The sequence below is a fragment of the Ciconia boyciana genome, chromosome 14 (assembly GCF_034638445.1).
Source record: "Ciconia boyciana chromosome 14, ASM3463844v1, whole genome shotgun sequence".
Classification (NCBI taxonomy): Eukaryota; Metazoa; Chordata; class Aves; order Ciconiiformes; family Ciconiidae; genus Ciconia; species Ciconia boyciana.
In genome coordinates this window covers 1,201,625-1,220,893 of record NC_132947.1, presented here as the reverse complement: position 1 = coordinate 1,220,893, position 19,269 = coordinate 1,201,625, and the positions used below count along the sequence as shown (strand labels likewise).

At 70.7% G+C, this 19,269-nt stretch overlaps 3 protein-coding genes across 3 annotated transcripts; 1 reads left to right on the top strand and 2 right to left on the bottom strand.

Moving 5' to 3' along the window:
* The first annotated feature begins 454 nt into the window (after window positions 1-454).
* MYLK2 (myosin light chain kinase 2) lies at window positions 455-9,173 on the top strand. Its single transcript, XM_072879469.1, has 11 exons — window positions 455-2,175; window positions 2,313-2,632; window positions 3,698-3,803; window positions 4,044-4,137; window positions 4,306-4,415; window positions 4,976-5,117; window positions 5,415-5,485; window positions 5,748-5,876; window positions 6,252-6,404; window positions 6,789-6,921; window positions 7,418-9,173. The coding sequence occupies exons 1-11, from the start codon at window positions 455-457 to the stop codon at window positions 7,496-7,498; spliced, it is 3,060 nt and encodes a 1,019-aa protein (XP_072735570.1). The 3' UTR covers window positions 7,499-9,173.
* A 3,310-nt stretch (window positions 9,174-12,483) lies between these two features.
* Window positions 12,484-14,696, bottom strand: FOXS1 (forkhead box S1). The gene has a single exon (XM_072879325.1). It carries the CDS (start codon window positions 13,889-13,891, stop codon window positions 12,533-12,535), a length of 1,359 nt encoding a protein of 452 aa, XP_072735426.1. The 5' UTR covers window positions 13,892-14,696; the 3' UTR covers window positions 12,484-12,532.
* A 175-nt stretch (window positions 14,697-14,871) lies between these two features.
* Window positions 14,872-19,262, bottom strand: LOC140659550 (interferon regulatory factor 4-like). Its single transcript, XM_072879326.1, has 8 exons — window positions 18,409-19,262; window positions 17,199-17,388; window positions 16,996-17,039; window positions 16,600-16,702; window positions 16,165-16,266; window positions 15,686-16,081; window positions 15,412-15,530; window positions 14,872-15,294 (listed from the first exon to the last, which is right to left on the bottom strand). Exons 1-8 carry the CDS (start codon window positions 18,580-18,582, stop codon window positions 15,154-15,156), a joined length of 1,269 nt encoding a protein of 422 aa, XP_072735427.1. The 5' UTR covers window positions 18,583-19,262; the 3' UTR covers window positions 14,872-15,153.
* Window positions 19,263-19,269: the final 7 nt, after the last annotated feature.

The following is a 19,269-nucleotide window of genomic DNA, read 5'->3' as shown; positions in this document are numbered from 1 at the left end:
GCCGGGGACGCTCACCTCGCCTGATCCCCACCCTGCCAGCCCGGGGCCGGAGCCACCGTCTCCTGCCCGGCCCTGGGGGGACGCGGCCTTAAATTGGCACCCTGGCCACGCCGGCTGTTTGGACGCTGGAGGCCCCGTGGCAGCGACAGGTGCCGGCGCCAGGCCATCGATCAGTCACTGCCGAGCGGATACCGAGGCACAGTGGGACGGTGCAGGGACCGGCGGCCACGTGGGGCCCCCGGCTCGGTGCCACCGGGCGGCAGGGGCACAGCTCCCGTCCGGGTGGCAGCAGCTCGCCCGTCTTCTGCAGGAGCAGGGCTGCTGCCCGCGTCCCACCGTGCCCCTCTGCGGGGCGTCAGGTCTGGGGAGCCTTCAGTTTCTTTCTTCTCTCCCGCAGGAGCCTCGTCGAACCGGGAGCGTCGCAGGGCAGCCGCCTCCTGCCCGGAGAGTCCTCATGGAGCAGGGCAGCGGGGCGGGCAGCACGTCCGGCACCGGCGGGGCCGGTGGCACAACCCAGCCGGTCCCCGCAGCTCCGCAGGCTGCCCAGCCCCAAGGGGGAAAGGCAGCACCCATGGAGGGGACGGTGCCGGCTGCCACCGGGGCACAGGATGAAGGGAAGGATGAGCCCAGGAAGGAGAAGGCTCCGGCTGCTGCCGCGGCTCAGGATGGGGGACAGGCAGAGCCTGGGAAGGAGAAGGCTGCGGGAGAGGCCGGAGGAGGGAAGGCAGAGCTGGCGGGGGAGACGACCCTGACGGCTCCAGAGCCGGGGGATGGAAGGAAGGCCGCGCCGTCAGAGGAGGCTTCAGCTGCACAGCGCGATGGAGGGCAGGCAGCATCTGCGGAGAAGGTGCCGGCTGCTGCGGAGGCTCAGGATGGGGGGAAGGATGAGCCTGGGAAGGAGAAGGCTCTGGCTGCGGGAGAGCCCAAAGGAGGGCAGGCAGTGCCCGCGGAGGGGAAGGGCCCGGCTGTAGCAAAGGCTCAGGATGGAGGGAAGGACAAGCCCGCGAAGGAGCAAGCCCCTGGTGGGTTAGAGGCTGAGGGTGGTGGGAAGGCAGAGCCCACGGAGGAGAAGGCTCCGGCTGCAGCGGAGGGTGAAGGAGGGAAGGCAAAACCCGTGGAGAAGACAGCCTCGGCTGCAGCACAGGCTCGGGATGGAGGCAAAGAAGAGCCTGCAAAGGAGAAAACCGCGGCGGCTGCAAAGGAGAAAACCACGGCGGCTGCAAAGGAGAAAACTACAGCTGCTGCAAAGGAGAAAACCACAGTGGCTGCAAAGGAAAAAACTACAGCTGCTGCAAAGGAGAAAACCACAGCGGCTGTAAAGGAAAAAACTACAGCTGCTGTAAAGGAGAAAACCACGGCGGCTGCAAAGGAAAAAACTACAGCTGCTGTAAAGGAGAAAACCACGGCGGCTGCAAAGGAGAAGGCCCCGGCGGCTGCAAAAGCTCAGGATGGAGGGAAGAAAGCTGCAGAGAAAACCCCAGCTGATAAAAAGCCTACAAAGGAGAAGGCTCCAGCTGCTGCAAAGGAGAAGGCTCCAGGTACTGTAAAGGCTCAGGATGGAGAGAGTAAAGTGGCAAACACAGAGAAAGCCCCAGCTGCAAAAAAGGCTCAAGATGGAGGCAAAGAGGAGCCTGCAAAGGAGAAAGCCACAGCTCCTGCAAAGGAGAAGGCCCCAGCTGCTCCAAAGGCTCAGGATGGAGAGAAGACAGCAGCAAAAGCAGAGAAAACCCCAGCTGCAAAGAAGCTTCAAGACGGAAGCAGAGAAGAGCCTGCAAAGGAGAAGGCCCCGGCTGCAGCAAAGGTGCAAGACGGAGGGAAGAAAGCTGCAAAGGTGGAAAAACCCACAGTTGCATCAAAGGCTGAGGATGGAGGCAAAAAAGAGCCTGCAAAGGAGAAGGGCCCAGCGGCTGCAAAAGAGAAGGCCCCAGCTGCTGTAAAGGCTCAGGACGGAGGGAAGAAAGCTGCAAAGGTGGAACCCCCCCCAGCTGCAGCGGAGGCTGGGGATGGAGGCGAGGAGCCCGCAGAGGCAGCGGCCACGGCTGCTGCGAAGGCTCAGGGTGAAGGGGAGAAAGCGGCAAAGGCGGAGAAGACGGACGAGCAGCAGCAGTCGAGGGGCCCCGAGCCCCCGCGCCCGGCTCTGCTGCAGAGCCTGAGCTGCCCAGCCGCCTGCCAAAGGTACCCGCACCCTCCTGGGATGGGGTCCCCTCCCCTGGCTGCTCCATGGGGAGTCCCGGGTCCCTCTGGGCAGAGGTGGGCGCTGGGCTCGGGGGGTGCTGGCTGGGCTCTGGCTCATCTCCTGCTCCTGCTTCCAGGGAGGAGCAGCCCTGGGCGGAGGCGGCAGTGATGGAGATGATACCGGAGGAGACGGCAGCAGCGGAGCCGAGAGAGGGTCCGACGGAGCCTGGCCCTGCCCTGCCAGCCCTGGGGGACCTGCAGCCCCCCATCCCCGCGGGGACCCCTGGCACCCCGCAGGAGAGGACATTGCCCGGTGCCACGGGACAGCCCCCGGATCCTGCTGGGGCCAGGGAGCAGCCTGGCCCTGGGGGGCAACCCTCCTCGATGGAGGCAGAGCCACCCCCCAGCCCCTACCTCACCCCCGATTTTGGGAAGGAAGACCCTTTCGAGATACTGGGTAAGGCTGTGAGCTGCCTGCCTTGGCCTCACGCCCCGGGACCCTCTGCGGGGTGGCATCCCGGGGTCCCCCGCAGCCCTGCCTGCTGCCTGCGCTGCCTTCCCACGCTGCCAGCTCATGCTCTTGGCTCGTCGCCTGCCCGGTGGCCTTGGAGCTCCAGTTTCACTGTAAACAGGGCTAAATGCGTCGCGTCCCCTCCCCAGGCTCCTCCGGCCGCAGCCTGGCACGGTCCCCGCGGCCGGGGCTGCCCGGGAGGAAGAGGAGGCCAGGGAGCGACAGCCACTGCCTGGCCGGTGGCAGGGGACGGCGCGTCCCCGTGTCCTGCACCCCTGTCCTTGCGGGGATGGCAGGGCCGGGGGGCTGCTCCCGGCCCGGGGGCAGTGGGTGCTGATGGGGCTCCCTGCGAGGCCGGCTCCTGCCCTCGCGTGGGGAAGGGTGGCCCAGGACTGGGTGCGTGGGGTGCACCGTGCGTGGGGTCTGCCCTGGGAGGGTGAGCAGGACGCGGTGGCGTAGAGGGGTGGTGGCCCGGAGAGGGTGACACACAGCAGCGTGGCCTGGAGAGGGCGAGCGTGACACGCGGGATGGTGGGGAGCCGTGCAGCCGGGTGGGTGCCGTGCAGTAGGGTGGGTGCCGTGCAGTAGGGTGGGTGCCGTGCAGTAGGGTGGGTGCCGTGCAGCCGGGTGGGTGCCATGCAGCCGGGTGGGTGCCGTGCAGCTGGGTGGGTGCCATGCAGTAGGGTGGGTGCCGTGCAGCCGGGTGGGTGCTGTGCAGCAGGGTGATGCTGTGGGCAGTGGCAAGGGACCCGTCAGGGGATGCCATCCATGTCCCCTGGTGCAGCGGGCACCCAGGAGACTCTGATTTGTAGCCAGGCACTGGGTTCCTGGCCGCATCCTGCACCCACGGGCTTGGCTGTGCTGTGCTGCTGGGTGCCTGCCTTCACCCTGCACCGAGGCACCGGCGGCAGGCTTGGGGCACCCTGGGCCTGGGGAGCACCTGGGTTGCCCAGCGGTGGGGTGTCCCAGCCGGGCAGCTCCCCTTCTCACCCCAGCCCTCCTCTCTGGGCAGACGATGTCCCTCCGCCGCCGGCACCCTTCGCACACCGCATCGTCACCCTGCGGTCTGCCAGCGTCAGCTCCCAGTTCAACCTCAGCTCCAAGGATATCCTGGGAGGGTAAGGAGGGGCCCCACGAGGGTGCGGGGCACCCGTCTTTCCCCCGGCACGGCCCCGAGCTGCCGTCCAGCCTTGGGCGATGGTCCTGGGCTGATGGGACGTTTCTGGCCGCGATGGGTTGGTGCCTCAGGCAGGATGGGTGCGGAGGGGAGCATGGGGCAGCACCCCGGAGCAGTGTGGGGGTCCCCAGCAGCCTGGGAGGCTGATGGCGTCGGCATCTCTCCCTCTCTCCCTCCCCAGGGGCAAGTTCGGCGAAGTCCACACGTGCACGGAGAAGCAGACGGGGCTCAAGCTGGCGGCCAAAGTGATCCGGAAGCAGGGCGCCAAGGACAAGGTCTGACCGATGCCGGGGCGAGGGGCTCCTCCTGGCCACAGTGCCACCAGCAAGTGGCATGGCCAAGGTTGTCCCTGGTGTGTCCCCGGTGCTGTGACACAGCCTGTCCCCGTGCCGGTGGCTCGGCCAGGGCTGACACCCTGCTCTGCCGTGGGGATCATTCTGCAGGAGATGGTGCTGCTGGAGATCGATGTGATGAACCAGCTGAACCACCGCAACCTCATCCAGCTCTACGACGCCATCGAGACGCCCCGGGAGATCATCCTTTTCATGGAGTTGTGAGTGCCGGGGTCGTGCTGTGTGGGGCCTGATCCCTGGGTGAGGGGCACCATCGCAGGGGACGCTGTAGCGATGGAGCAGATCTGACGGCCCCTCGCCAAGCAGAAGGGGTTGGCCCCAGGGAACGTCCCTCACCTCGCCCATCCCCTCTTGGCCTCCTCCTCATCTCGCGCTGGGCTCGGAGGCCGCCTCGGGCTCTGCCTGGCCGGGACAGCATCTTCTTCCATCACGGCTGCGTTGAGGGTGGAAATGACCCAAGTCCTTCCCGCACAGCTCCTTTTCCCCCTGCCCACTTGCTCCAGGGAGGCTGGGGCTGTTCTGCTGTACAAACCCCGGGCGAGCTGGGGTGTTTTGGGTTCACCCTCCCACCCCCGTGCCTGCCTTGGGGCGGGTGTCTAATCCTAGCACGCACGCATCCCACCATGGCTCTGCTCAGCCTCTCCACCAGCATCTTCATGGTGGGGCTGGGCTGGGGGTCCCTGGGGTGGGCAGGGGGCTCCGCAGGAGGGTGGCATGGGGCAGGGAGCCCCGGGTGACCCCGTGGTCCGTCCCCGCACAGCGTGGAAGGCGGCGAGCTCTTTGAGCGGATCGTCGACGACGACTACCACCTGACGGAGGTGGACTGCATGGTGTTCGTCCGGCAGATCTGCGAGGGCATCCGCTTCATGCACCACATGCGCGTCCTGCACCTCGACCTCAAGGTGCGGGGCCGGGGTGGCAGCAGGGGACAGCCGCTGCTGGCAAGGCTGGGGAAGGCCGGGGTGCAGGGGGAGCAGCGGGTGTTTGCAGCCACCGAAGCGGGGAGCGCTGCCTGTGGGCCCGAGCCCTGCCGCGCTCGCGAGGGCAGCGTGTCCCCGACGCCGGCTAGCCGTGAGAGGGATGCCTGCAAGTCGGTATCGCTCTGGCGTGGGTCAGCCGCAGGACCCGTGGGCTGCCAGACCCGCGTGCTGGGGACGTCCCCTCTCGGCGGTGAGGCGACGATCTCCCTGTCCCCACAGCCCGAGAACATCCTCTGCGTTGCTGCCACTGGGCACATGGTGAAGATCATCGACTTTGGGCTGGCTCGAAGGTGCCGTCTTCCCTCCTCGGCTCCATCCCTCCTCCCTGTCCCCCTCCCACCCTTCGGCCCCGCACGCCCTCGGGGTGCTGGGAGCCCCAGGACCTGCTCTGGGCTGTGGCTTTGACCGTGACTCTGGCCCTGGCTCTCCCTGGCCCTCCCTGGCCGTCACGACAGGGCTGGGGAGGGCAGTGCCTGCTGGGGAGGGGGACACAGTGGTTTGGGAGAGCAGCCTGTCCCCCTCCTGCTGACTCACCCCCTCCCCCGGCTGCAGGTACAACCCCCAGGAGAAGCTGAAGGTGAACTTCGGCACCCCCGAATTCCTCTCTCCCGAGGTGGTCAACTACGAGCAGGTCTCCTACTCCACGGACATGTGGAGCATGGGCGTCATCACCTACATGCTGTACGTCAGGGCTGCACGGGGGTGCTGCCAGCGCCGTGCCGGGGTGCCGGGGCAGAGCCCCCCCAGGCACCGAGCCGTCCCCAAGCCGTACATGTGCCCCCGGCACCCAGGTGCTTGGTGGGCTGGTGGAGGGTGCTGGGCGGGGAGATGGGGGGCGGGGGCTGGGGGGCAGCGAGTGGGGCCAGGGAGCGTCTGTGCCCATGCGTGCAGGCAGGAAAAAGCTCAGCCCAGCTGCAGGCAGGAGTGGAGCATGGTCCCGGCAGCCCCACGCTGCCGCCCTTCTGGAGAGCCCAGCCAGATTGGCTCTGTCTCAGGGGGTTTTGGAGGTGCCACAGCCCGAGGGCACCCGGGTCCTCACCCCCCCTGCACCCTCAGGCTCAGCGGCCTCTCCCCTTTCTTGGGTGACAACGACACCGAGACGCTCAACAACGTCCTGGCTGCCAACTGGTACTTCGACGAGGAAACCTTCGAGAGCGTCTCCGACGAGGCCAAGGACTTCGTCTCAAACCTCATCATCAAGCAGAAGAGGTGCGAGGCCGGCAGCCGCCGGGGGGGTCCCGGGGTGGGCATCCCCAGAGCTGCATGCCCAGCCCCTGGCTACCACGCGCTGCCCTCTGCGCCGGGGCCAGCAGCATCCCCTGATGTCCTGTGCCAAATGAGCCTCGCAGGGCCCTGCCTGGCTGCTGGCTGTCCCCGGCAGAGCCCCGTGTCCCTCCAGGCTCTCCTGCCCCAAGCGGGACGTGCTGGACCACACGGGGTCCTGCCCAGCCCCACCGGTCCCTGGGCGCATCCCTCCGGCTGGTTCCTCCCCTGCAGGTTTCTGGGGTTTTGGGGCTCTTGGGTGGCTGGAGAAAGGGGTGGCTGGGGCAGAGGGGCTTGAGCAGGGGTGACCCGGGCTCCTCTTGCCCCCAGCGCCCGGATGAGCGCTGGCCAGTGCCTGCAGCATCCCTGGCTCAACAACCTGGCAGAAAAGGCCAAGCGCTGCAACCGCCGGCTCAAGTCCCAGGTGCTGCTCAAGAAATACGTCATGCGGCGGCGCTGGAAGGTGCGCAGGGTGCGGGGCCGGCGTGGGGAGGAGGGTCAGCGCCGTCTGGGGGAGCTGGTGGGGGGGCTGGCAGCCTGTGCCCATCCTGGCAGATGGCATCTGGGACATGGAGGATGGCTCTGTCTCGCTGTGCTGCTGGCAGCTGGGACACAAGGGCTGAGGACCCCTGAGCCTGGAGGAAGGGCTGCCCAGCACCAGGGTCCTTGCGTGGGTGCCCCCAAGGTGGGACCCCCGTCAAGCATAGATCCCTTCGTGGTGGTCTCCCCTGAGCCGATCCCAAGAGCACCTTTTAGGGGCAGGAGTGGTGTCAGGACAGTGTAGGGGTCCTCCTGCCTCCCTCTGCCCTGCACTCCCCTCCCACGCAGCCCAGCTGAGGGGGTGCCCCGGTGGCTGCCCGCTCCCCAGCCCGGCTCCTCACCAGCCCCGGGAGCAGGATCTGGCTCAGCCTCCGGAGCCGCAGCCCTCGCAGTAGGATGAGCATGTCTTCTCTTTACAGAAAAACTTCATCGGGGTGTGTGCCGCCAACCGCTTCAAGAAGATCACCAGCTCGGGGTCGCTGACGGCGCTGGGTGTCTGAGCGGGGGCTCCCGGGGGGAGCCTGAGCCACGTGTCAGTCAGTCGAGGCCAGAGAGAAACCGCTTGAGAGGGTCCCACGTCAGTCTTGCTTCTGGATGGCAGCAGGACCTCGCTGGGGTCGGCCCCTGCCCGCTTCCCACGGCGGGGGCCGGGGGCTGGAGCCGCGCGGCCCCCTCCCTGCCCGTGCTGCTGCCAGATGGCTGCTCTGGACCCCGTGCCGCTGCGGCGCGTGCTGCACCCCTGCTCCGTGCCCCATGCCACCGCCACCGTGGGTGCTGCACTGCTGCGTCCCCTGGGGCTGTGCCCTGCCTTGGCACCCCACGGCCGCGGGACCGCTCGTGGGCTGGGACCCCGCCGGGCTCCTGGCCTGCACCCGCCGCTGCGGAACCGCTCTGCCGAGCTCGTCCCACCCTGGGCGGCATCGCTGCGCCGGGGACCTGCTGCTGGGGATGCCGGCAGCACCCGGGGCTCCAGCCCTCCCCGTTCCCATTGAGCCAACGCTCCCATCTGGATTTCCTCGGACTGCGAGGCCGCTCCTGAGTGGTGGTTTCCGATCTCATCCCTGGCCCGGCTGCGCAATGCCCGACCTGCAGCATCTCTGCTCCGCTCACGCTTCCTTCCCATGGCCTCGGAGGAGAAAGGTCAGCCCGGCGTGAGCCCCGCTGCCCGGGCCGCCCTGCGCGCTTGCCGCTACCTCGGACCCAAAACTTGTGTGCTCTGCCTGTAAATGCCGCAGCCCTGCCTTGCCTTCGCTGTCGCTGGACCCCGAGCTGCCCGACCTCCCTTCCCAGCACTGTGGCTTGGCATGGGGATGCCGGAGGGCAGGCGTGGACCCGCAGCCCTGGTGCTTTGGCACCGGAGCCAGGGCCAAAGCGCCTCCTCCTTGGCTGGCCAGGCGTGCGGGAGCGGAGCTGGCCCCGAGCTGCTGCTCACACAGGAAGGGAGGAAGCGGCGAGCACACTTCCAGCAGCATCCCCAGCTGGGAGCCAGCGAGGGAAGAAGGAGGCTTTGTGTTCCTCCTGCCCTCCCTGCCCTTCGGCTCTGCCAGCGGGGGAAAAACACAACCTCTGCTTCACCCGTCCCCGCCAGATCAAGATGAGCGAGGCGTCCTAATGTAGAGCAGCTGGACCGCGCTCCCCCGCTCCTGCGAGCATCGCTCCAGCCCTGACCACCAACACACAGGAACTGACGGTCGGCGGCTGCGGCTGCCAGCTCCCCACACCGCGCGGGAGGCGGGTGCTGCCCCCCGCTCCTCTGCCTCGCCCCGACCCCCTTCCCCTCCGCCTGCGCCCCTCGGGGCTCCCTGGTGCTGCCGAGGGACGGGCATCCCCCCGGGCTTTGCAGCTTCCAGCCTTGCCCACTGCCGGAGGGGCTGGGGGGCTGGCGGGGGGTGGTCCTGGGCTCCCCCTGCCCTCCGCTTTGGCTTTCACTGTGGCCGAGCCCCCCGCCAAGCCGGGGCTGTGTGTTCGCTCCGGGGCCGCCTGCGCCCTCTGCGCCTGCTGGAAAAACCCTGGGGAGAGACGGGGGGGAGGCACCGGCCCCCCCCAGCCCCACCGGCTGCAGCAGCTCAAGGGGCTTCAGGCTCATCCCCGCCGGGCAGGGGACGCGGCTCACGGGGCCCTGCCCAACGCTGGAGCCCTGCCCGGCTCTCGCCTTCTTGTAAATAAATGTACAGGTCTGCCCGCAGCCCGCGCCTGCCATGCTTCTGCGGGGGGCCGCTCCCGGCCCCCTCCCTGGGCCACTGCTCCCGCCTGCGTGGGCCACGCAGCCGCAGCCCGAGGGCTGCAGACAAGCGAGGAGGGGATGGGAAGTGGCGTCTCGTCCCCAGGGTAGAGGGGACAGAGAGGGGCCCCGGCTGTGCTGGGGACAGGGACCGCCCGGTGCGTCCCGGGTGGGGTCGTGCAGCCCACGGTGCCGAGGGGTTCGGGGCTCTGCACCCCGTGGCTGTGCAGCAGCGACCGGCTCTGAGCACCCCGGGGTGCTGGGGGAAAGGAGGGAGGGATGGTCAGAGCCGTCCTCACGGCTTCAGCATCTGCCCAAGCGGGGTGGGATGCCCAGGCGAGGGCTGGTGGGGGGCCGGTGCCCCCCTGCCCAGCGGGGCAGCAGCCGGCCCGAAAGCGGTTAAGGCTGCCCGGGCCCGGATGCCGGCTCCCGCCGCGGGAGTCCCTCCCAGCCGCTTCCTGCCGGCAGCCTTTGACCGGTTCCTGTCGGTGACCACCCTGTGGGCCTGGAAGCCAGCGCGGCCCCATCTGGTTTGAGTTACGCTCCGTGGCGGTGACGTCTCCTTCCTGTCTGGCCCCTGGAGCCGCGCGTCGCCCCGGCCCCGGCAGGACACAGGGGCTGCAGGGCCCTGCTGCGGAGTGGCCCGCGGGGCTCCCGGCCGGGCTGTCGTCCCCAAACGCTCCTGGTGCCCTGAGGCGCTCCGGGGGATCGGTTCCTGGACGCGGCCCTGCGTGTGCACGACTGCGGCACGGGGATGCACGGGCACATCCCGGTGCCCCGAGCCCAGGGTGGGGGACCCCCAGCCCGCAGCCTGGTTTGGCCCTCCTCTCCTGCCCCGGGACCCCATGGGGGCACCCACGATGCCTCCATCGGGGCTGGAGGAGTGGGGCCGTGGGGCCGGCACCCACGGGAGCAGCCATGGCCCCGTCCCACGCTGCCGGCCGAGGGGCAGGACAGGGCTTGGGAGCCCCCGAAGCCCCGGGGAGGGACCGATCCTGCCAGGGCCGATGGGCACAGTGACAGGGCTGGTCTGGTCCAGCGCAGGCCATGGCAGCCAGTGCCATCCCGTGTGTGGGGTGTCCTTGTCACCCCCATGGGCACACAGAGCAGTCTGGGGTGTGTGCATGCGTGTCCGCAGCACCCACCCCGGGAGCCCTGAGCACTTGCACAGAGCAGCACCCTTTCCCCGTCCCTGCCTGCACGCCGTCCCTGCGGCACCCACCCTGCCTGCACAAGCAAGGAGCCCCGCAGGCAGCGCAGGGAGGGAAGGGGAGCGGGCAGACCTCCGGCAGCGGCAGCAGGTTCACCCTGTGACCGAGTACAGCCCGGTCCCCGGCCGCGGCACGGCCCATGCTGGGAGTGGGCAAGTGGGCCAGGGGCCAGGCCACCCACCGTGAGCCAGGGAGGAGGCAGGGCAGGGAAAGCAGCGGGCCCACGGCCGGGAGCTGGGAGCCGGGATGGGCGCGGAGAAGGGGAGTACCGGGAGAGCGGACGGCCCTGGTCTGCGTGCCCAGGGCGGTGCAGGCAGCCGGGCTCTGCGGGATGGGGGTCCCCATCCCCGGGGGCTGCAGCTTGGGGGGGCGATGGGATGCACCGCGCGATGCCACGCTGCTCCCAGCGCAGGGACCCCAGCCCGGGGCACCGCGTGGGGCCGGGGCCATGCGTTCCCAGGCGGCGGCGAGAGCCAGGGCGGGCGATGGGCCCGGCCGCGCTGCGTGGGAACCAGACGGCCCCTGGGCACGGCTGCAGCGCTCGCTTCCTCCCGCGCCCCCGGGGACCGTGCGAAGGAGGGGGCTGAGGTCAGCCGCGCTCGCCGCCGGCCGCTCCGGAGACGCCAGCATGATGTAGGCGCTCAAATATTGTTTTCCACTGGGGAGGGGAAAAAAAAAAGGGAGAAAAGAGAGGCCCAGGGCTGAGTGGCCATCCCCAGTGACGAAGAGCAGCCCCCCCCTGCCCTGCCCGGGGCTGGGATGCGGCCACGGCCCAGCAGCGACCGTCTGGGGGCTGATAACGGGGCTGACGCGGCCACGGTGCTCCCGGTCCCTGAGTGACGCCAGCGCCGTCCCTCAGTGCCAGCGTGGCCCCAGCAGAGACCCTCGGGACTGGCCAAGCTGGGGTCTCGGGAGGGCCGGGGGGCTCTGCCACAAACCTGCTCCCCGCAGCAGCATGGAGAGCCCCCCGCCAGCCTGGCATCCTCCCCCCGTGCCCGTCCTGGGGCTGGCTGTGCCATGGGGTCCGGGCATTGCTGCTCCTGGGGTCCCCCCTCTCCCAGCCTGGGGTGGGCATGACGGGGGCATGGGCACGGCCCCCCGCTTTGCCAGCATCACTCTGGCCCCACTCCAGAGCTGCGGAGACGCTGGCCCGGCTGTCCCAGCGGCGCGTGGGAAGGGGCTGGCGGCCAGGTCCCAGCCTGGGGCTGTGTGGGGACCCCCACCCACCCTGGGGGCCACCCAGCTGGCACAGGCCCCCGTGCCCAGCCCGGCGTCGGCCGTGGTGACTCAGCCGGTGCCTCCTCACCGGCAGCCGCCCCGTGTGATTCAGGTCGGAGGAATCTGCTTTCCCCGGCCATTCCCATCGCAGCCGCAGCCCCTGGCACAGCCTGGCTCTGGGGGGTGCCCTGGCCTCGGGGTGTCTGCAGGGACCGGCGGGACCCCGGCCAGGCACCGGCAAAGCCCTGAGCAGGGACAGACAGGGGAGGGAGCCCTGTCCCCCCCCCAGAGCAGAGCCCCCTGCACCGTGCCACCGTCCCCGCTCCTCCCTGCCGTCTCTCTGGGGCCATGCGGGTACGCGAGCGGGGCCACACGCTGAGGCTGGTGCCGGTTGTGCCATGTGTGGCACCCAGGGCAAAGCCTGGCACTTTGAGCGGTCCCAGGCGCAGGGAGGCAGCAGCGGGGCTCCGTGTGGGCCCGCTCCTGCCGCAGCACGTCCCCCTGCCCCTCACGGACGAGGTTCCCTCCCGCTACCCCGGGATGGGGCTTCGGGGGCTCCTGGCCCCGCATTGTGGATGGACCTTGTCCCCAGCATCTCCCAGGGACACAGGACCTGGGTGCGGGTGCCCTTACCCAGGCCATGCCCCAGCCCCCTGCGGCCTCGCTGTCCAGCCGGTGATCGCCAACGGAGGGGCCAGCAGGGATGAGGGCTGTGCTGGGTGGCCTCGGGACGCATGTCCCCCAGCCAGCCCCCGGGCTGGGACAGAGGGTCCCCGGCTCGCCCCTGCCCACCCCGAGCGGGGCACAGAGACCACAGAGGCAGCGTTCGGGAATTTGCTTTATTCGGTGCCGGGACTGGGGGTGTCCCGGGGTGGGCCAGTCCTTCACTCGAAGAAGAACATGCCGGGTGTCCGGTAGAGGCAGGGGGGCAGCCCCAGGGGGTAGCCATTGCCCCCTTGCAGCGGGATCGCACCCCCCGGCCCCCACGGCTCCTTCTGGTTGCCCGCCCGTGGCCCCGCAGCCCCGAAGGGCGGCTGGCGGGGGGCGGCAGGGGCCGGGGGGGCCGTGGCCAGGAGATGCTCCAGCGCCGTGCCGCACGGCCGCTCCTTCACGCAGAAGCTCAGCGCCTGCACCCGGCACTGGTAGCTGCCGCCCAGCGCCTCGGGCCCTGACCGGCCGAAGGAGCCGAAAACGGGCAAGGGGGGCTGCGCGTAGCCCTCCCCCTCCAGGAAGCAGGACGGGGGGGGCTTGCCTGTGCCCAGGAGGGTGCCAGGGAACACGGGGGGCACCTGCCCAAAGGGCTGGTCCGGCCCCAGTCCGGGGGTGGCCGGCTCCTCGCCCTCCAGCTGCCCTGGGGGGGTGCCTGGGGGGGCCGGGGAGTCCTGCGGGGGGTCCCTGGGCTGGGCGGGCAGCAGGGCGGGCAGCAGGGCAGGGTGCGGCACCGGGCGCTCGTCGGGCAGCGGATACTGACCTGGCCGGGGCAGCTGCAGCGCCGCCGGGAGCCCCCCGAAGACAGTCTCCTTGGGCGGGCGGCTCTCCGGGGGGACGAAGAATGGCCCCTTGGGCTGCGGCGCGTCCGGCAGGTACAGGCAGGGCTGCCTGGCCTTGGGCGGCTGCGGCCGGGTGCAGGGCTCGGCGCACCCCGGCACCCCGGCACCCTCGGGCAGCGTGGCGGGGCTTGGCAGGCGCCCCGTGGCCGCCGGTGAGGCGTAGCCCCCCTCTGCCTTCCCCTCCTCGGGCAGCGGGGCGGCAGGCGGCCCCCGTGCCCGGTGCCTGGGGGGCTTCCCACGCCCCTCGTCCCCCTCGGTGCCCGGTGCGTCCCGCAGGCCCTTCTTCCTGGTGAAGCGCCGGCGGCGCCGCAAGAAGCTGCCGTTCTCGAACATGTTGTAGCAGTCGGGGTCGAGCGTCCAGTAGTTGCCCTTGCCCGGCTTCTTGTCGTCGCGGGGCACCTTGACGAAGCACTCGTTGAGGGAGAGGTTGTGGCGGATGCTGTTCTGCCAGCCCTGCTTGTTCTCGCGGTAGAAGGTGAAGCGGCCCATGATGTAGCGGTAGATGCCGCTGAGCGTGATGCGCTTCTCGGGCGCGCTCTGGATGGCCATGGTGATGAGGGCGATGTAGCTGTAGGGCGGCTTGGTGGCCTCGGGGCCGGTGGGTGGCGAGGGGCCAGGGAAGGGGCCGCCGGACGGTTCTGGGGCCAGTGGGCTGCGCAGTGCTGCGTCGCCGACGGGGAGGTCCGGCTGCATCCTCCTGGCCAGCCGCAGCCGTCCCGTGCCGCCGCCGCTCCCGCTCTGCCGCACAGCCCCGGCACGGCCCCGTTAAAACCCGCCGGCGGCCCAGCCTCCCGCGCCTGGCCGGCGAGGGGGCGGCGGGCCCCTCCTCTCCGGGGCCGCCCAGGGCGGAGCGGGGCTCCACCGTCCAGCGCTGGTCCCTGCGGACAGACGGACGGACGCGCCGCCAAGGCCTGCGGCCAGCGGCCAACGGCCCCAGGGCTGGCACGGCTGCGGCCTCCCCAGGGCAGGGGCGGGCAGCGCTGGCCTCAGCCGAGCCCCGGGCACGGCCCCCGGCTCCCCCAGCCCCTCTTCCCACGGGAGGTTCCCATGACCTGGGTCTCATCCTGCCCTGCCCATGGTGCGCAGCCAGGCCCCGGCCAGGGACGGCAGGGGGCTGAGCGGGGCGGTGCTGGGGGCACTGGGGCCGCTCCCCAGCCGCCCCCTGCCCGCCCCAGTGCCGCCAGCCTGGGGCTGTGCCGGATCCTGCGCACCGTGCCAGACCTCTGCTCTGTGCCAGGTTCCCGCGCTGTGCCCAGCCAGGACATTGCCTCCAGGCGCAGCATGGCCCCCACCTCCCAGGAGCGCCCCTCCCCCGCGCTCCACTCACCAGGGGAAACTGAGGCACGGGCACCGAGTGCCTTTGGGACAGGCTCCTGCGTTGCCGGGTTGGCAGAGCAGCTACCAGGCACCTCGCCACTGCCCGCACCCCCGGCCAAGGGGCCCGGACCCGGGGCAGGACGGGTCTTGAGCCAGCACAGGGGCAGGGGGGTCGGCTCACGCTGTCCCCCGTGGCTGGGGCTGAGCCGGCTTTGCCCACAGCACGAGGCTCTGCCTGGGCTCGGCTCCCCCAAATGCCCGTGCGCCCCTCGGACCGGCACCAGCCCCCAACACCGGAGCCAGCGGTACCAAAACACAACCTTTATTTTGAAGGTTTGTGAATGGCGAGTCCCCGCGGTGCAAGGTGCAAGGAGAGAGCTGGCTCTGCCCCGGCTCACCGAAGAAGCACGCAGCAAATCCCACCCGGGCGGGCTCCCGGCAGCTCCCAGGGAATAAATACAGCGATCTGCGTGGGGACGGCAGCTGGGCTCTACCCCGGCCGGTGCCCGCCCGCGTCCCGCCCCGCAGCGCCGAGTGCCCCGTCCACGCCAGCTCAGGGAACAGCGGGGCTGCGGGGTGGCAGAGCATCCTCCTCCGAGGCTTTGTCGTGTCTGGGCTCTCCTCCCGCCCGCCCGGGCTCAGGGCTGGCAGAGCTGTTTGAGGACGCGGATAATGTGGCTGGAGGCACCGGGGGTGCAGGTTTGGGGGGAGTCGCGGAGCAGCGTCGGCCCCATGCGCTGGGCGTGATGGAAGAGCTCCCGCGCGAACACCGGCTCCACCTGCGGAGGCACAGAGCCGACGGAGGACGGGCGCAGGTGTCCGTGTGCCCCCGAGACCGCGACGGCCCCGGCGCCCGGCTCGGGGTGCCGCGAGCGCCAGCTGCGGTGCATACTCACGTGGGCCATGATAAGCTTTTGGAAGTGGTGCCCGGCACTAGTGGGGTACTCCTCCCCGAAGCACAGGTGGATCTGGTACTGCGGCATGGGCTGCCCGTGGCTCAGGTACCCCCGTAGCTCTGCAAGACACCGGCCCCGTCAGGCGACACGGGGTCCCCGCGGCCCCACAGCAGCCAGGCCGGCGCAGGACCTGCCCCTGTTCCCGAGGGGACCGGGGTCTCCCGGGGCAGGGGCCGGCAGAGCCGTGTGCCCGGAGCGGCAGGCGGGCACTTACGCTGCAGGAACTGCTGCGTGTCCAGCAGCTTGTAGGTCTTCTCCCTCTCCAGCTTGTTGGGCCAGTCCCTGTGCGGGGCCAGTGGCCCATTCCAGTACACCCTGCCCTGGCACTGGCGCTTCATGAAGACCCCCTCGGGCGCTACCCACAGCAGCACGCCGCGCTCCAGGTGGGGCAGGAGCCGCTCCAGCACGTCGGTCATGCTGGCCACCCGGCCACCGCTGCCAAGCGCCCGCGGCGGGGGGAACTCGATCTGCTCCATGCAGGAGGGGCCGTAGAGGCGCTCGCTGTCGGCCGGCACGGTGCGGGAGGTGATGCGGCAGCCCTCGGCCGTGCGGGTGGTGACCTCCTTCACCAGCACGTCGCAGTAGTAGAGGCGGACGTGGAGCCAGCAGTCTGGGGTGAGGGGAGGGTCAGCTCCTGGGCAGCCTGGTCCAGGGGGGCCACCCAGGGCACTGCCGGGCCAGTGCGGCTCCTACCTGAGTGGTTGACGTCCTCCACCGGGAGGTAGGATGGGGGTCCGGGAAGGAAGTGGCTGTGGGTCGGGTCCCAGCCGTAGAAGACTCCCCTCACGAGGTACCCTGGGCCAGGGCAGAGACGAGGTGGTAAAGGGACATGGGCAGCTGTCCCCGAGGGCTCCCGGGTGCTGTCCTGGCCCCAGCCCCTGGGCCAGGCGGGCAGCAGGGTCCTTTCCCACCGCTGCTGCTCGTTACTGGGCCTCGTTAAAGCCCCTAAGTGCATGATCAAGTGGCTTCGCTGGGGCAGGGAGGGAGCCCCCAGCCCCGGTCTCCATCCCCACGGGCATTGCCTGCACAAGGGACGGGATGCGGGGCTGCGGAGAGGGGGGTCGCTCCTGCCGGGCAGCGCGTGCTCCCTGCCCCCAGCCCCATCCCACTGCCGGGGACCCTCCTCACCTCGCTCGGCCGGGTGGGCAGAGAGCAGGGGCAGCGGAGACACGTGGCACATCTCCATCGTGCCCTTCTGGCTTTCCTCCTCCGGACTCCCCGTGGCGCTGCCCTGGGGAGGAGAGCGGCTGCGGTGAGGGCTGAGCCGGCAGCTGAGCCCCTGAGCCGGCTCCTGCCTCTGCCGTGGACCCTGTGTGCCGGCAGATCCCCTGCCTGAGCCTGGCAGCTGCGTGGCACAGGGGACCCTCAGCGATGCTCAGGGGAGCCAGCTGCCCCGCGGGACAGACACAGGCAGTGTGCAGGCAGGAGAGCAGCCGGTGGACGACGTGGGATTTGGGGCTCCCACCTTCTCCAGCCCGCAGGCAGCCCCTGCGGCAGACGGCACAGGGCGGGGGGCTGGCTCACCTGCTGATCCTCGCCGGCTGGGGACCGCGTGTCACCGTCCCTCTCTGCGGAGAGCAAGGAAAACCCACTGAGCCCCTGGCCATCAGCACCCGGAGAGGAAGAGGAGTGGGGAGGGTGATGTCTGCGGGACACGGGGCTCGTACAGGCACGGCGCAGGCATCAGCCCCAAGACTGGCGCAGGAGGAGGGATGGCAGGGACGCACCTGTGTCCCGGGCGCCGTCGGACACGATCTGATACACCTTGTAGGGCTCAGAGATGTCCAGCTGGCTCCGCTCGGGCACCTCCTGGAAGTCGGTGCTCTTGTTGAGGGCGCAGCGGAGACGTGTCTTCCAGGTGGAGGGGTCGGCCTTGTCCGTCCCCTCATGGTACTTCCCCTTGTAGATGGCCCAAGCCTGCCGGGCAGAGGGTGCCCTGTGCTGCGGGGGCTGCCTGCACCCCGGCCCCCCGCTCCGCTGTCCAGGGGGGCCCACGGGGGTGTGAGTCCACTGGGGCTGGGCGGGGGGCGGCGGGAAGCTGGGGCTGTGCGCCCTGGGGGGGCTGCGGGGAGCTGGATGGTGGGACGTCCTGGGAGAGGGCACGGAGCCGGGCGATGGGGAGCTCTGGGGATGCGCATGGAGCTGGACAGGGGGTCCTGGGAGAGTGCACGGAGCCGGGTGGGGGTCTCAATGGTGTGCATGGAGCCGGGTGGGGGGTCCCGGGAGAGTGAACAGAGCCGGGCAATCGGGAGCTCTGGGGGTGCGCACAGAGCTGGGCAGGGGGTCCCGGGGGTGCTCACGGAGCCAGGCACTGGGGAGCCCCGGGGGTGCGCAGGGAGCCGGGCGGGGGTCCCGGGGGTGTGCAGGGAGCTGGGCGGGGGGTCCTACGGGTGCTCAGGGAGGCAGGCAGGGGGTTCTGGGGCAGTGCCCAGAGCCGGGCACGGGGACCCCCGGGGGTGCACATGGAGCCGGGCAGGGGGTCCCGGGGGTGCGCAGGGAGCCGGGCACTGGGGAGCCCCGGGGGTGCGCAGGGAGCCGGGCAGGGGGTCCCGGGGGTGCGCAGGGAGCCGGGCGGGGGGTCCTACGGGTGCTCAGGGAGGCAGGCAGGGGGTCCTGGGAGAGTGCACGGAGCCGGCTGGGCGGTCTCAATGGTGTGCATGGAGCCGGGTGGGGGATCCCGGGAGAGTGAACAGAGCCGGGCAATCGGGAGCTCTGGGGGTGCGCACAGAGCCGGGCACGGGGAGCCCCGGGGGTGCGCAGGGAGCCGGGCACGGGGAGCCCCGGGGGTGCGCAGGGAGCCGGGCACTGGGGAGCCCCGGGGGTGCGCAGGGAGACGGGCACGGGGAGCCCCGGGGGTGCGCAGGGAGCCGGGCACTGGGGAGCCCCGGGGGTGCGCAGGGAGCCGGGCACTGGGGAGCCCCGGGGAGCCCGGGGTACCTTGAAGAGCGCGGCGTCCTGCTGCTGCCGGTAGTCCTGCTTGGCCGCGTGCTTCCAGGGGATGCGGAAGAGCGTCCGGTGCCGGTTCTCCCAGCGCAGCCCCGGGTACCGGCCGCTGTCGATCTGCGCGATCAGCCACTCCTTCAGCCGCATGGGCGCCCCCGGCTCCGCCATCGCGGCCCCGCGCCCGGCCCGGCCCGGCCCGGCCCGGCCCCGCCGCCCCGGGGGAACGTGTCGGGGCGGCGAAAGCGAAAGCGCGGCTCCGGCTTTCACTTTCCCTTTCCCGCCCGACGCCGCCGGCTCTGGCTGCGCCGCCGGCCCGGCGAGGCGGGGAGGGGGCGGCCCACGGGAGAGGGGACGGGGCCACCCGCGGGAGAGGGGACAGGCACCTCACACCCACGGGAGAGCGGACAAGGCAGCCCACGGGAGAGGGGACAGGGCAGCCCATGGCGGTGGGGACAGGGCCACCCGCGGGGGAGGGGACAGGCACCTCACACCCACGGGAGACGGGACAGGGCAACCCACAGGAGAGGGGAAAGGGCAACCCATGGGAAAGGGGACAGGGCAGCCTACGGGAGAAGGCACAGGGCAGTCCACAGGAGAGGGGAGGGCACCTCACACCCACGAGAGAAGGGACGGGGCCACCCGCGGGAAAGGGCACAGGCACCTCACACCCATGGGAGAGGGGACAAGGCAGCCCACGGGAGAGGGGACAGGACAGCCCATGGCAGTGGGGAAAGGGACACCCATGGGAGAGGGGTCAGGGACGCCCACGGGAGAGGGGACAAAGGCAGCCTATGGGAGAGGGGACAGGCACCTCACACCCATGGGAGAGGGGACAGACCCACGCACGGGAGAGGG